The 15,984-nt window shown below is 46.2% G+C and overlaps 1 protein-coding gene across 13 annotated transcripts in view; it reads left to right on the top strand.

Moving 5' to 3' along the window:
• Positions 1-15,984, top strand: part of SLC37A1 (solute carrier family 37 member 1) — a 102,072-nt gene that overhangs the window by 34,604 nt on the left and 51,484 nt on the right. For all 13 annotated transcript variants that reach the window (XR_015141404.1, XR_015141297.1, XM_086337978.1 and 10 more), the window contains one exon: positions 8,281-8,362. Coding sequence is in view for 11 of the 13 variants with exons in the window: in XM_086337978.1 (XP_086194104.1) it covers positions 8,281-8,362 (82 nt within the window). In the remaining 2 variants the exon portion in view is untranslated. The remainder of the gene's footprint in view (positions 1-8,280; positions 8,363-15,984) is intronic.

Genomic DNA, 15,984 nt, shown 5'->3' with positions numbered 1-15,984 from the left:
GCACACTCGGCATTTACTCATCCTGTGTGTTTAGTTTCCTTTCATTTGGAACCATATCTTGGCCTTTCTTTGTCTCCTGTAAGCTTGTCATTTTTGGAGAGTACAAGCCATTTATTTTATAGACTTTCTTCTTTTGAATGTGTCTGTTGTTTCCTCATGGTTAGATTCAAATTACGCATTGTTCTCAGATATAACACAGAAAGGAGACAGCTTCTCCCTAACGGTAATGGAGTTACAGATATTGGTGGGGCTGAGGGGACTGGATAAATCGTGTGGTGCTGGGTTGAAATGAAAGATATCAAGAAAAACTGGAGAGCAGGTAAGCAGAGAAGTGTGTGTGTGATGTGTGTGATGTGTGTGTATGTGTGTGTGTGATGTGTGTGATGTGTGTGTATGTGTGTGTGTGATGTGTGTGATGTGTGTGTGTATGCTGTGTGTGTATGTGTGTGTGATGTGTGTGTGATGTGATGTGTGTGTGATGTGTGTATGTGTGTGTAATGTGTGTGTATGTGTGTGATGTATGTGATGTGTGTGTATGTGTGTGTGATGTGTGTGATGTGTGTGTATGTGTGTGTGCTGTGTGTGTATGTGTTGTGGGTGCAGGTGTGTAAAATGCCTTCTCTTGGCTGGAGATAGGCCCTGGAAACAGCAGCATCCCAGCAGCAGTGAGTACCCCTGGTGCTCGATCTTGGTTTCTGTGTACGGTTTCCTATTGAAGGAGCCAGGCAGGCATCCTTGGAGACTGGGATGGTGTCATCACTGGGCAGGGAAAGTGAGATGAGCCGGGAATATCTGGTGTCAAAAAATAAGACAGTGCTTAAAAATGAAGTGGCTCTCACTGGCCAAATATGAGATGAGATTTTTTTTTTGGCTGTGCTGGGTCTTCTTTGCAACCCGCCGGCTCTCCGTGGCTGCAGGCAGCCTTTCTCTAGTTGTAGTGGGTGGGGTTGCTTTCTAGTCGTGGTTCACAGGCTTCTCACTGCTGCAGCTGCTCTTGTCTCGGGGCTCCGGAGCACACAGGCTTCCGTAGTTGCGGTGAGTGGGTTGAGTTGCGCCGTGACATGTGGGATCTTAGTTCCCAGACCAGAGATTGAACCCATATTCCCTGCATTGGCAGGTAGATTCTTAACCACTGGACCACCAGGGAAGTCCCTGGGATAATATTTTAAATAAACAATACTAGTAATGAATTATAGCCCATTGACAGAAACAAGTCCATGCTCCTATAACTGAATAAGCATAAATGGGAGGAGGGAAAGCTCTTTCCCACAATGGGATGCCAGCCACTGAGTACAGAGCAGGAGTGTCCAAGCTGGAATGTCACCTTTTGAAACCATCAGGAATGCTTGGTTTAGGTAAGGAGCATCAGTAGACACACAAAATTGGGAGAAAGTTGGGTAAACAACTGGGTTAGCTACCTAACCTCAGAGTGTTTTCCCATAAATTGGTTATTAATTACTAGAGAGAAAATGGTATCTTCTCTGACGGGCAATGAGGCAGAGAGCCCCCAAACCAGGTGGTCAGTACTTAACATCACTGACGTCATGGCCCCCTTTAGGGTGCTCTGGAGGGACTCCTGTCACGATATGCATGGTTTCCTTGTTCCTAAAGTAAGATGTCTTCTCACTCATTTCTGTGCCAGGTCATTACTGTTCAGGTATTCTCATCTAAAGCATTTTTTTTAACTTCTTATTTGCCTATTACCTAGATAAATAACACTGAAGGAAGGAAGCTGTATTCTCCCCTGAGTCTCTGAACTGGGAGCAGGCTTCCATTTATCTGGGAATGCAGGCAGCATCTAGGACATTTCTGAGGATGCTTCGAAGGAGCATTGCTGGGAGAGGCTTTCATGGCTAGAAACTCAAGCTTAACCCAAATGCTGCTGCTGCTGCTGCTAAGTCTCGTCAGTCGTGTCAGACTCTGTGCGATCCCATACAGGGCAGCCCACCAGGCTCCCCTGTCCCTGGATTCTCCAGGCAAGAACACTGGAGTGGGTTGCCATGTCCTTCTCCAATGCATGAAAGTGAAAAGTAAAAGTGAAGTCACTCAGTCATTGTCCGACTCTTAGCGACCCCATAGACTGCAGCCTACCAGACTCCTCCATCCATGGGATTTTCCAGGCAAGAGTACTGGAGTGGGGTGCCATTGCCTTCTCCGAACCCAAATGCTAGTCTTATAGTATTGCTAGATACAAAGAATGCTACCTGTTGTCAGACATAACTACAGAAAGTAAGTGGAACACCAATGAAGTTAAGGATCAAATTATTCACTTTTAATTGTATTTGCTTAATATTCACAAGCCTAAATGTAACACAAAACAGGAATCAAAGTATTGGATTATATTAGTTTCCTGGGGGTGCTGTAACAAGTCCACAAGCCGGGTGGCTTAAGATAATAGAAATTAATTTCTCATAGATCTGGAAGGAGGAGTCTGAGATCCATGTGTCACAGGGCTGTGCTTTCACAGAAGGCTTGAGGGAAGAACACTTTCTCACCTCTTCCCATTTCTGGTGGCTGCTGGCTGTTCATGGCAGTATCTGTCCTGCTCTGCCCTCATTGCCACGTGACCTTTCCTCCCTGTCTATCTCTGTCTCCCCATGGCCTTCTCTGAAGTCCCGTAGCTGGACTTAGGATCTCAGTGGATTTGACATCATATGTGAGTTATATGACGCCATATGCATGCTAAGGTGCTTCAGTCATGTCTCTTTATGACCCCATGGACCATGGCTGGCCAGGCTCCTCTGTCAATGGGATTTCCCAGGCAAGAATACTGGAGTGGGTTGCCATTTCCTCCTTCAGAGGATCTTCCCCACCCTGGGCCTGAACCTGCATCTCTTAGGTCTCCTGCATTGGCCAGAGGGTTCTTACCACTAGCACCACCTGGAGTTGAGTATTCAGTTCAGTCCAGTTGCTCAGTGGTGTCTGACTTTGTGACCCCATGGACTGCAGCACGCCAGGCTTCCCTGTCCATCACCAACTCCCAGAGCCTACTCAAACTCATGTCCATCATGTCGGTGATGCTATCCAACCATCTCATCCTCTGCCATCCTGTTCTCCTCCCGCCTTCAATCTTTCCCAGCATCAGCATCTTTTCCAGTGAGTCAGTTCTTCACATCAGGTAGCCAAAGTATTGGAGCTTCAGCGTCAGCATCAGTCCTTCCAATGAATATTCAGGACTGATTTCCTTTAGGACTGACTGTTTGGATCTTCTTGCAGTCCAAAGGACTCTCAAGAGTCTTCTCCAACACCACAGTTCATAAGCATCAATTCTTCAGGGCTCAACTTTCTTTATAGGAGTTGAGTACGACCTCAGCTAATTACCTCTGCAAGACCTGATTTCCAAAATAAGGTCACATTCTAAGATTTATAATGGACATCAGTTTGGGGAGTCACAAAGAATCAGACACGACTGAGCAACTTTCACTTTCAGTTTTGGGGAAACAGCATTAAATCCACTGCAAGATGGATAAAACAAATATTATCCAAAATCCTTACTTCATAAATGACAAAGGAAGAAAGTAGGTGAGGATAGAATTACAAAATGGGAAAGAACTTCCAGAGGGCTATTTAGGCCTTTCATCCCCATAATCCAGGATAACCCCCAGAAGTGAGAAGTCTGCTTGCCTTCCAGGACAAGGGTGTTGCCATGGCCACTAGGAAGGTACCAACCCCACAGCGTGGCTGCTGTGATTTAAAAGTGATCAGTGGGGCCATGTTCAGACCTTCTGGAAGGGAAAACTCAACCTCTAGTGGCCGGCCTTTCCCATCTGCCCAGGGTTCTACGTAAGAAGATGCGGAAAGAGGGAGAAAGGATAGACTTGGAAACAGAGGGAATAGAGTTGACCTGATGGTTTCTAAATAAACGATAGAGGTTCCTCTTCCAGAGACACTTATTCCGTCTCTAGGAAATGCCTGGTGTGCAGTGTAAGTTGACCTTTGCCCTGACTCTGCAGGGCGGGTTGCCTCTGAGTACCCTGCTAAGGTCACAGAGCAAGTGGTAGAATCTGATGGGCCTCCTAAGAGCCAGTGCTATCAGCTGGGCTTACAAGCATCCCCTGATCTTCCTAGACAATATTGGGCCACCTCAGGTGGTAAAGAAACTGCCTGCAATGCGGGAGACCTGGGATCCCTGGGTTGGGAAGATCCCCTGGAAGAGGGAACTGCTACCCACTCCAGTATTCTTGCCTGGAGAATTCCACAGACAGAGGAGCCTGACAGACTACAATCCATGGGGTCCCAAAGGGTCAGACACAACTGAGGGACTCTCACTTTCACTTTCTGGTACTCTCGGGGCTTCCCAGGTGGCGCTAGTGGTAAAGAACCCATCTGCTAATGCAGGAGACATAAGAGACTCAGGTTCAATCCCTGGGTCAGGAAGACCCCCTGGGGGAGGGCATGGCAACCCACTCCTGTATTGTTGCCTGGAGAATCCCATGGACAGAGAAGCCTGTCAGGCTACAGTTCATGGAGTTGCAAAGTCAGATATGACTGAAGCGACTTAGCATGGCAGGCACGGCTTGTACTCTTCCCAGAGGGGCTGATTCATTAGGGTGTTTCACTTCCACACAAAGCTGAACTGAAAACATCCAGAGGCAAGTTCTCCACTCTGTAGTCCCCGATGACTGTGCTCCGGTCCACATCACCATGCATGGGGCAGTCCTGGGACTTCCATCCACCCTGCAGGCTCTGTGCAAGTGAGCTTCACTTGCAGAACCACTCATGAGAGAAGGAAGCAGAGGCCCCAACAAAGAGGCAGGGACTCTAGAGAAGGAGGCAGGGGCCCTAGAGAAGGAGACAGGGCCCCAGGAGAAGGAGATAGGGGTCCCAGAGAAGGAGGCAGCGGCTCTAGAGAAGGAAGCAGGGGCCCAGGAGAAGGAGGCAGGGGCCCAGGAGAAGGAGGCAGGGGCCCTAGAGAAGGAGGCAGGGGACCCAGAGAAGGAGGCAGGGGCCCAGGAAAAGGAGGCAGGGGTCCTGGGAAGGAGAAAGTGGTCCCAGGGAAGGAGGCAGAGGCCCCAGAGAAGGAGGCAGGGGCCCTGGAGAAGGAAGCAGGGGTCCCAGGAAGGAGAAAGGGGTCCCAGGGAAGGAGGCAGAGGCCCCAGAGAAGGAGGCAGGGGCCCTGGAGAAGGAAGCAGGGGCCCGGGATGACTGGCTAGTTTTTAGTAACCTGTATAGCTGAGACAGCCTAAATATGAATGCAGGTGTATTAGGGCCCCAGGGCTCTTTAGACCTGGACACAAGACAAACTCTCTGTTTCTGGGTTTATTTATTCTATTTAATATATTAAATATATTTTAATATTAATATTTATATTTTAAACATTCTTAATAAAACTAGAATGTTTATAAGTGGAAAGTTCTGGGTAGAGTGTGGCAAACATGAGCCCAAGGCCCATTTAAGTAGAGCCGCTCACTCCACATCCTTCTGCGCTAGGTGATTATGAGATTCTCCTGGTGGGTAGCACACCTGTAAGCCGGTGCTACATAGCATCCCTGAGGGCTCCAGATCTTTCTCTCAGACTCTGGTTCTGGAGGGGCTGGAGGTGACTCAGTCTGAGAACGTTTTCTTACTCCTTGTGGAGGTGAGAAAAGGGAACTCTGCATTCAAATGGGGGCTGACCGAGGTCGCCCCTAGCCTACACCAGCCCTAGCAAGTGGTCATCTGAGTGACCAGTGGATCTAGCTGTGGGTTGGAGAGTCAAGTGTTGAAAGTTCCAGTGGTCCAGAACCTTCCTAAGTTAGCACAGAGGAGCAGTGGGTGGGATCATGGAGAGATACCAGCAAAGAAATGAGAGCCCCCCCCACTCCTACCAGGATGACAACTTTCAGAAATATAAGGACAAAGGCTGGATTTTGGTCACCAATCCACTGAACTTGCAGTCTGTATTCTTTGAGGTAGATGACACAGTCATTTTGTTATAGTTGCACATTTTTCCTATCTGCTAATTGATAGGGACTTGAAGAGCAAAGAAGCCTAGGAACTTCATCAGCAAGCATTTCCTTGCTGAGGAATAGAGCCTGGGGGCATTTATTTTACAAGTGTTTATTGAATAGCTGGCAAAGTCGGTGTGGTGCGTACTCACTGAGCACAGGTGTTCCAGAGGATGAAGCTTTGAGTCCTATTGTACTACCAAGTCTTTTTCCCCCCATCTGAAATATGACTTTTTTTTTTAATCTGGAAATATTCAACTCATACCTTTTCTGGAGTCAGGGCTTCCCTGGTGGTTCAGATGGTAAAATGTCTGTCTGCAAAGCAGGAGACCCAGGTTTGATCCCTGGGTCAGGAAAATCCCCTGGAGAAGGACATGGCAACCCACCCCAGTATTCTTGCCTGGAGAATCCCATGGACAGAGGAGCCTGGCATGCTACAGTCCATGGGGTCGAGAAGTCTCAGACATGACTGAGCAACTTCACTTACTTACTTTTCTGGTGGCCAGAGAGGCAGATACCCCTAGGAGTCTTTATGTTAGTGAAGGAAGCTGACCTTGAGAACTAAATCAAAACACTGGAAACGTGGGTAGAGATAGGAGGAAGTTGTTGTTCAGTAGCTAAGTCATGTCTGACTCTTTGAGACCCCATGGACTACAGCATGCCAGTCTCCCAGGGTTTACTCGGATTCATGTCCATTGAGTCGGTGATGCTATCCAACCATCTCTTCCTCTGCCACCCATTTCTCCCAAGGGTCCTTCCATATCGAGGGCCTTAGAATGAGCCGCCCTCCTGGGGTTGTGGCTCCCCTGCAGAAAAAGAAAGAGGGGCCCCCTCTGGGTTCTGTGGCCTCTGCCTTCACCTTGGTTAATGACCAAGTGAAGTCTGCACACAGTTTGAAGATCATTGGCATTTCCAGAACAGAACAGAATGGATTCTTCAGGGTTGGGAGCTGGGCCTCAAGACGCAGAGGGCCTGCCTTCCTGGCTGGAGCCCCTTGTCATCTCTTGCCAAGGACGTTTTCCTCCTGACCTGTTTTCTTCCCTGAAGGGTTGTTTTTCTATAGCATGGTTCAAACGTTCAGACTAGAATAAACTTTCATCTTCTTGCTAGAGCATCTTGTCTGTCGCTCCATACAGCTCAGCACTTCCTCTCAAACTGCTTTTCTCGTAAACCAGGGCTCTCGGCCAATAGTTTTTATGTCATTGACCTTATTCATAGCTTGTTGGCATCACTGAGTTGTTCTCACTGAGGTCAGTGAAATATTTATATTTCTTTATTTCTTGTGTCCTTCTAAAAAGTTGCAGAGAAGCTAAAAAGTAAAAAAAAATAAATATGATCTTAAATGCCCAGGATAGCAGGCTTGTAAGTCACTTGCAGTTAATTTTGTTACAAATTAAATAATCTTTTTTTTTTGTCTACTTTTTAAGCACATGTGTACATCTGGGTCCTAGATTCCTCTTTGATTAGTTTTTCCCGTGGATGTTTAATTTCAATTTACAAAGTAAAAATGGCACATGTTTTAAATATTCTATTGTAGTGATATGATATATAGGATTCATCTTTGATATAGGACTGAATCAATAGCATACAGCATAAGGAAATTTAAGAATACAGTTGCAATGTATTCTTAATGCATCTTTTATTATGTTGTTGAAGTATAGTTGATTTACAATGTTGCATTTAATTTCTGCTGTCCAGCAAAGTGATATACATATTTATGTTCATTTTCATGTTCTTATCCATTCTGGTTTATCATGGGATATTGAGTATAGTTCCCTGTGCTATACGGTGGGACGTTGTTGTTTATCCATTCTGTATGTGATAGTCTGTGTCTGGTAATCCTAAACCCCCACTCTGTCTCTCCCCCTTGTGGTTACTGCCATGGCAACCCCAGCTCTGTCTTCTCTGTGAGTCTGTCTGCATTTTGTAGATGAGCTCATTTGTGTCAGATTCCATGTATAAGTGATGTTATGAGTATTTGTCTTCCTCTTTCTGACCTCTTTTGCTTCGTATGATATCTCTGGGTCCATCTGTGTTGCTGCAAATGGCATTATTTCCTTCTTTTTAATGGTTGAGTAATACTCCACTGTGCGTGCGTGTGTGTGTGTGTGTGTGTGTGTGTGTGTGTGTGTGTGTGACACACACCGCACCTTCTTTATCCATTCATCTGTCGATGGATGTGTAGGTTGTTTCCATGCCTTGGTTTTTGTGAATGGCGCTGCTGTGAACGCAGGGGAGCATGGGCCTTTGTGAACGCTACTTTTGCCTGGGCACGTGCCCAGGAGTGGGATTGCTGTCTCATCTGGCATCTGATATTATTTTATGTCATCCCTGCCACTGTTTTGTGTTTCAGGTACAGAGCCTTCATTTTTATTTTGACATTTTTGCTGTATGCAAGTTTTCACTTATCTCGAAAGCCTATCAGCATAGTTAAGGTAAGAAATCATTCAAAGCACTCGTTCATTTCCTGCCTGTAATCTCTATAAGGAACAAGTTACTTTAAGAGCCACTTGTGGGGGAGGGGAGTGTGAGGGAGAGTCGTGAGATAAATGGAGAAAATGGATTGTTTGAGAAGCAAGCTATTTTGCTGCTCTGCTTTTTGGTTTCTCTTTCTCCTGAATCTAAAATCTCTAAACTGGTTTCAGGATTTATAATTTCAGTGGTAGTATATTTTCAGTTATATTCATTGACCATTCCAGAATTCTAGATCTTAGTTAAATATCTATTCTGTCTTATATGAATTTTCTCTCTAAATATATCTGACCTAAAATTGCTCCCCAAATTGCTTCCGCGGTCATTAGGTTTTCATTCTAAGTCTGACAATGGTTCTGCTTCTTCGTTATTCTTAGAACACTGGATTTCTGTGTGAATGATGGGTGGGCAGGAGTTATTAAGCAGGCATTTAACTCGATTTGAAGAAAAGGAGGTTAAAGTAGACATTTCTACATAATAGCCAATTATAACTTGGGGGAAAAGCAGGAATCGGAATGACATCATTTTGCCTGCAGACTGTGAGCAGGCTTGAATGACTTTTGACTCTTTATTATAGAAGGATGAGGAACTCATCCAGGGCCAGAGAGAGTTCATTTACTTCACTTTCACTTTTCACTTTCATGCTTTGGAGGAGGAGATGGCAACCCACTCCAGTGTTCTTGCCTGGAGAATCCCAGGGACGGGGGAGCCTGGTGGGCTGCCGTCTATGGGGTCGCACAGAGTCAGACACGACTGAAGTGACTTAGCAGCAGCATCCCACAGGTGGGCTGGACACCAGAGGGTCTCCTTCTGATGGTCACGCGCATCCCCTTGTAGCCAGGGCCACCCTCCTGGCTTCCCTGATGGGGGCTTGGGGCTTAATGATGAGGCAGTCTTGTGAGCAGCTTAGCTGAGTTTTCATCAATCACAGTAACTGTGGCTGAGCCCCCAGCCTGACCAGGCGCATGAGTCCCTTGTTTAATATCGCCATCACAGTTGTCCTGAGAGCATCCCTTTGAGGAAATTGAGACTCTGGAGCCTAATTCCTCCATGAAGGCTGGGACCACGCCAGGTGAATTCCATGACTTCAGGGTCCCCGCCCTTAACCTCACTGGCTCAGGGTCTCTGTTGTCCAGTTGCTCAGTTTTGCCTGACTTTTTGCGACCCCGTGGACTGTAGCATGCCAGGCTTCCCTGTCCTTCACCATCTCCCGGAGCTTGCTCAAGCTCATGTCCATTGAGTGGGTGATGCCATCCAACCATTTCATCTTCTGTTGCCCCCTTCTCCTCCTGCCCTCAATCTTTCCCAGCATCAGGGTCTTTTCCAAAGCGTCAGTTCTTCCCATCAGGTGGTCAAAATATTGGAGCTTCACTTTCAGCCTCAGTCCTTCCAATGAACATTCAGGGTTTCAGGGCCTCTAGGGTAGGTTTAAGTACCTAAGTACATTCACAGCATCACCCCTAGATTTTCCTCAACACACATATGGTCTGACTCAGCGCCTTCAGTGTGCCTGGTTGTGGATTAGCCTCATCAGAACCCAGGGGCTTCTTGGCCTTCTGAGATGGATGACATGTCCCACTACATGTGATACCTTCCTTTGTAATGCCTTACAAGGCTTTCACATGCCTGATTTAGCTCATCTTATGTATATTCCTGTTGACCCACGGGACAGTTTGAATTATCTCTCACCCATATTTATTAAAACATTATGAATAAATAAAAATATATTTGCTTCCCTAGAATTGATCACCAGGGGTGGTGACTTACATAGCGATTCACATTCTTTCATGCCATTTATAGTGACCTGACATGTCATGTCAGCATGAGGCTGCTTTGTTTATACTTGCTGCTAATATCTGTCATTTTCTCTGATTTTAGTAGATAGCAAAAAGGAAAAATAAGTGATAAAGATGAAAACAGGTCTGGGAGGAGGTGGGGTTACAACCTTGTTCTCTTTTCAGCTGCTCTAGATCTAGCTCCGCCTCCTACCTAGAGGCTGGAGGGACACTCGGTGAGGGACTCTTCCCTGCCGCCCCCTGCCCTGGGCTGGGCCAGAACAAAAGCCTGAAAGCAGGGGGTTCTCCGGAAAGCTGCTGGGATCCAGGTTCTCCGGGGGGCGGAGACCGATCTGAGTGTGAATGTTCAGCTCTTTCTGCACACAAGGGACCAGGAGAAGAAAGCTCTGAAGTCCATAGGCGGACAGAAAACAAAGCCTGAGGGACTGGAAGTGCTCACCTTGGCTTTGGAGGGAAACTTGCTATCTGGAAAGTTCCACTCTTTCTAAGTATTTGTATTTAAATAGGATGCAACTCCAATGAAAATCTCAGGAGTGTCTTTGTTAATTGAATTAAATAACCTTAGAGTTTATATAGACTTCCCAGGTGGCACTAGTGGTAAAGAACCTGCCTGCCAGTGCAGGGGATGTAAGAGACTCGGGTTCGAGCCCTGGGGTGAGAGGATCCCCTGGAGGAGGCACAGCAGCCCACTCCAGTATGAAAAGAATGTCCAAGAATTAATTACCAAATTGTGAAAAAGATAACATTTTTAAGCCCCTATAATCAAATGATTATGGTATTGCATGAAAGCAAACAAGGAGGTCAGTAGAATAGCATAGAAAATACTGTAGAAGCACAGTCGAATGGCGACAGGTGATGGGAAAAGGGTAACTCATCTAATAAGCGGTGATTCATCTGGAAGCTTCATAATATTGAACCTCTGTCATATAAAACAAATGGATGAATTAAAGATTTAAATATGAAGAATGAAAAGTACAAATCCAAGAACAAGATCATGTCCATTTTAGGGGTGTAAAGTGGGGAAACCCAGAGCAACAATGGGTGGAGGCGCTGAAGAGGCAGTTCACGGGCAAGGGATCCGAATTTCAGGAGCTGCACTGACTGTGTGCAAGCTTGCTGATGTCTGTAAGTGCAAGTTCAAGTAACAGTGTGCCACTTTATACCCACTAATGGCAAAGCATATAAGACAGTGACAGCCCTTGCCAGATGCGAAGGGTTTACAACCTTTTGGGAAGTGTCTGGGTAACACCTGTTGACATTAAAAATGCTTGTCCTTCAGTTCCTGCTTCTGGGAACTTTGTCCATAAAAATAAAAGCACTTAGGAATATCCGCATAAACATCTTATTGCATCTTTATTGCAGCCTTATTGGCAATTAAAAAAAAGGGAAAAGGGGAGAGGAAAAACCCTGGCTATTATGTGAACTTAATCAGCAGGTGAAAGTTTGAATAAATTATAGTAAATTCATATTCTGATATATACAACTACTTTAAAAATTAATTAGAGCAAAATCAGTTGATGCAGAAAAATTCCTCGGAGGTATTTTTGAGTAAAAAGAGTGAAAGTGTACATAAGTCCATGTAGAATGATCCCATTAAAAAATAGACAGTGACCCCAAGGCCTCCCGGTGTATTTCTGAACACCTGTGTAAGTGGGCGTGTGTCCGCATATGCAGGTGTGTGTCTTCATGCGGCGCCTGTGACACAGACCAGCTGACCACCAGCAGGTGCTGCCGTAAGTGGGGCACCATTTGTCTCTTCCCCCTGCTCTGAGCACTATCTTGTCCACTCTTGCCGCTGTAACAAAACCCCACAGACTGGATGGCTGTAAACAGCAGACGTTCTTGCTCATGATCCTGGAGTCTGGACTTCCCCAGTCATGGTGGCAGCATCATCAGTTTCTTCCAGCCTGCAGACAGCCACCTCGTGTCTTCATATGCTAGAAGGTTGAGGAGCTCTCTGGGGTCCTTTTTTTTTTTAATCTTATTTATTTATACTTGAAAGATAACTGCTTTACAATATTTTGTTGGTTTCTGCCTGTATCAACATGAATCAGAGATATGTTCCCTCCCTCTTGAACCTCCCTCCACCTCCAATATCCCACCTCTCCAAGTTGTCACAGAGCACTGGTTTGAGCTCCATGAGTCATACAGCAAATTCCCACTGGTTGTCTACTTTACATAAGGTAATGTATATGTTTCCATGCTAGAGTAGCATGCGGGTCCCTTTAAAAGGCCACAGGACTGGAAAAGGTCAGTTTTCATTCCAATCCCAAAGAAAGGCAATTCCAAAGAATGCTCAAACTACCGCACAATTGCACTCATCTCACATTCTAGTAAAGTAATGCTCAAAATTCTGCAAGCCAGACTTCAGCAATACATGAACTGTGAACTTCCAGATGTTCAAGCTGGTTTTTGAAAAGGCAGAGGAACCAGAGATCAAATCGCCAACATCCACTGGATCATTGAAAAAGGAAGAGAGTTCCAAAAAAACATCTATTTCTGCTTTACTGACTATACCAAAGCCTTTGACTGTGTGGATCACAATAAACTGTGGAAATTATGAAAGAGATGGGAATACCAGACCACCTGACCTGCCTCTTGAGAAATTTGTATGCAGGTCAGGAAGCAACAGTTAGAACTGGACATGGAACAACAGACTGGTTCCAAATAGGAAAAGGAGTACGTCAAGGCTGTATATTGTCACCCTGCTTATTTAACTTCTATGCAGAGTACATCATGAGAAACACTAGGCTGGAAGAAGCACAAACTGGAATCAAGATTTCCAGGAGAAATATCAATAACCTCAGAGATGCAGATGACACCACCCTTATGGCAGAAAGTGAAGAAGAACTAAAGAGCCTCTTGATGAAAGTGAAAGAGCAGAGTGAAAAAGTTGGCTTAAAGCTCAACATTCAGAAAACTAAGATCATGGCATCTGGTCCCATCACTTCCTGGGAAATAGATGGAGAAACAGTGGAAACAGTGTCAGACTTTATTTTTGGGGGCTCCAAAATCACTGCAGATGGTGATTGCAGCCATGAAATTAAAAGACGCTTACTCATTGGAAGGAAAGTTATGACCAATCTAGATAGCATATTCAAAAGCAGAAACATTACTTTGCCAACAAAGGTCCATCTAGTCAAGGCTATGGTTTTTCCAGTGGTTATGTATGGATGTGAGAGTTGGACTGTGAAGAAAGCTGAGTGCCAAAGAATTGATGCTTTTGAACTGTGGTGTTGGAGAAGACTCTTGAGAGTCCCTTGGACTGCAAGGAGATCAAACCAATCCATTCTAAAGGAAATCAGTCCTGGGTGTTCTTTGGAAGGACTGATGCTAAAGCTGAAACTCCAATACTTTGGCCACATCATGCGAAGAGTTGACTCATTGGAAAAGACCCTGATGCTGGGAGGGATTGGGGGCAGCAGGAGAAGGGGACGACAGAGGATGAGATGGCTGGATGGCATCACCAACTCAATGGACGTGAGTTTGAGTGAACTCTGGGAGCTGGTGATGGACAGGGAGGCCTGGCATGCTGCAATTCATGGGGTCACAAAGAGTCAGACATGACTGAGCGACTGAACTGAACTGAACCCCGTTTATGGACTTTCCTGGTGGCTCTAACAGTAAAGGGTCTGTCTACAATGTGGGAGACCAGGGTTCGATCCCTGGGTTGGAAAGATCCCCTGGAGAAGGAAATGGCAATCCACTTCAGTACTATTGCCTGGAAAATCCTATGGACAGAGGAGCCTGGTAGGCTACAGTCCATGGGGTTGCAGAGAGTCGGACATGACTGAAGGACTTCACTATCTGTAACCCCATTTATGAGGGCTCTACCCTCATGACCTAATCACCTCCTCCAGTCCTCCTGTCCTAACACTATCACGTCAGGGGTTAGGTTTCGACATATGAATTTGGTGGGACACCACTACTCAGAGCACAGGGGGTACCAGAACTTTTACTTTTCCTCTAGAACTGTTTTTGCATATTGCTGCCAAGAGTTCTCTTAACCCAGAGCTTTATAAAAGGAGTGTGAAGGACTAGTTAGAATAAGTGGCCCCACACAACCTAACGAGCTCTAGAAAGTTGTCTAAACATATGCACTTGGTATAGATGATGTACACACTTGTATGTGCACATGTGTGCATCTATGTACATGCACATACTAAACTCCATGTGTGATCCAAAGGTGGAATGGAGCTGACACAACCTCATCCTCCTGATGAGGCCTGAGTCCCCGGCTTGATTCCTGCCCCCCCACCCCATTGTCACCTGTCAGCATCTTCTGGACCCCTTCCTGATTCCCCCTGGGTTATCTCCTCCATTAGAAAGAGCAGCTTCGAGGAGGCCTTGGCCAGAAAACCCAAGAGCAAACCCATGTTTTTGGAATGAATGAGCAAATAGAGTTTCTCAGTGTGTAGTTGCTCAGGTTCAGAGTTTAGAGCATAGGGTCTTCATTAATGTACATTTATATAAAAGACAATTATGCCTAAGTGGCTGATGGGCAAGTGCGTGCGCACCCACGCTTGTCCCTGCCCCTCCCCCACACACAGTGCTGCGTGATGTCATGGCTGTTCTCAGCCTCCTTCCGTCATGCTGATAACCTGTCTTCTCTTGCTCCCCACCCCCCACCTGCCAATCACTGTGGCAGTTCATTTTGTTTTGTGGTTTATTTCACTGTTCCCATTCCATTGTGTATCACACAGACATTTATTAAACCGTCATGAGCCCCGAGTACCAAGAACGTTTCATTCTGCTCCTCCTCCTTTGGCGTCTCACAACTCTTATTTCTCAGCTGCCACATTGTCTTCTGATTGATCGACTTTTAATAACTGCCTGCTGTGTTTTGATTAATTTCATGTGTAAAAAATTTGCAAAGGAGACTGCCTTTATGAAAACAGAAGGCTAGCTACCCCCCCAAAATGATTTTATAATATGATAAGAATCAGTTCACCTGGTGAGTTTGTTTTGTTTTTACAAACTAAGATAATCTTAGTTTTATTAGTCCTTATCTTCCTGCAAACACCAAGTTTCAGGAATATCCTCAGAACTCATTATACTCAAGTAATCTTCAATCTTTTATTGCTTTTGCTGCAGCCTTTCCATGGGATGGGGTGGAGATTGCATTTCTCACGTGAAAGAGCTGGGGGAGAAAGGGGCTGAATGAGAGGAGGGGCAGCTGGAGGCGTCAGGGTGCCTCAGTGTGGCTGGACCCCAAACTCACAGCTTAGCCAGTTTCTGAGTGCTTCTGAGGACTGAGCACCCCAGGAGGAGCTCTCCACACACACCTCCACCTGCTCACCTTTACAGCAGCGCTGGGGTGGGCTGCACTGTGCTGGCTCCATAACGGACGGTGGGAGCTCACCTCCCGTGACTCGGCCGAGGCTGGAAGCTGGAACAGCGGCACCCAGATCCTGGCTCAGAGGCTATGCCCCTGACCAGCAACAGCAAACCAAAACAGGAACCCTCTCCTGCTTGTTGATGAAACAAAAACGGGTGTTTTCTAATCCTTTCCATCCCCTGTGGATGGTGAAAGAGGGTGTGGACCTGCCGTGGGAGCTGCATCTACAATGGTCCTCTTCGCAGACTTCCGTGAGATGCAGGTGTTAGGAACCCCACATCAGCCTTGCTCACAGGTTTCCGTGCCCCACCCCCAATACACAATCTACAGGGTCCTCGAATCCTGCCTGGGGCTCCTTCAGTGAAGGGTGAATAGACAGCATCAGTGGCACCTCTGGATCTGGCCCTGATGGCTTCCGAGAGAAGCATCAGGGGAAGGTGGGCACACACAC

This window comes from Bos grunniens, chromosome 1 (assembly GCF_055505025.1).
Source record: "Bos grunniens cultivar Pamir isolate PY7600 chromosome 1, Bosgru_T2T1.0, whole genome shotgun sequence".
Lineage (NCBI taxonomy): Eukaryota > Metazoa > Chordata > Mammalia > Artiodactyla > Bovidae > Bos > Bos grunniens.
This window is presented reverse-complemented; position numbering and strand designations above follow the sequence as displayed.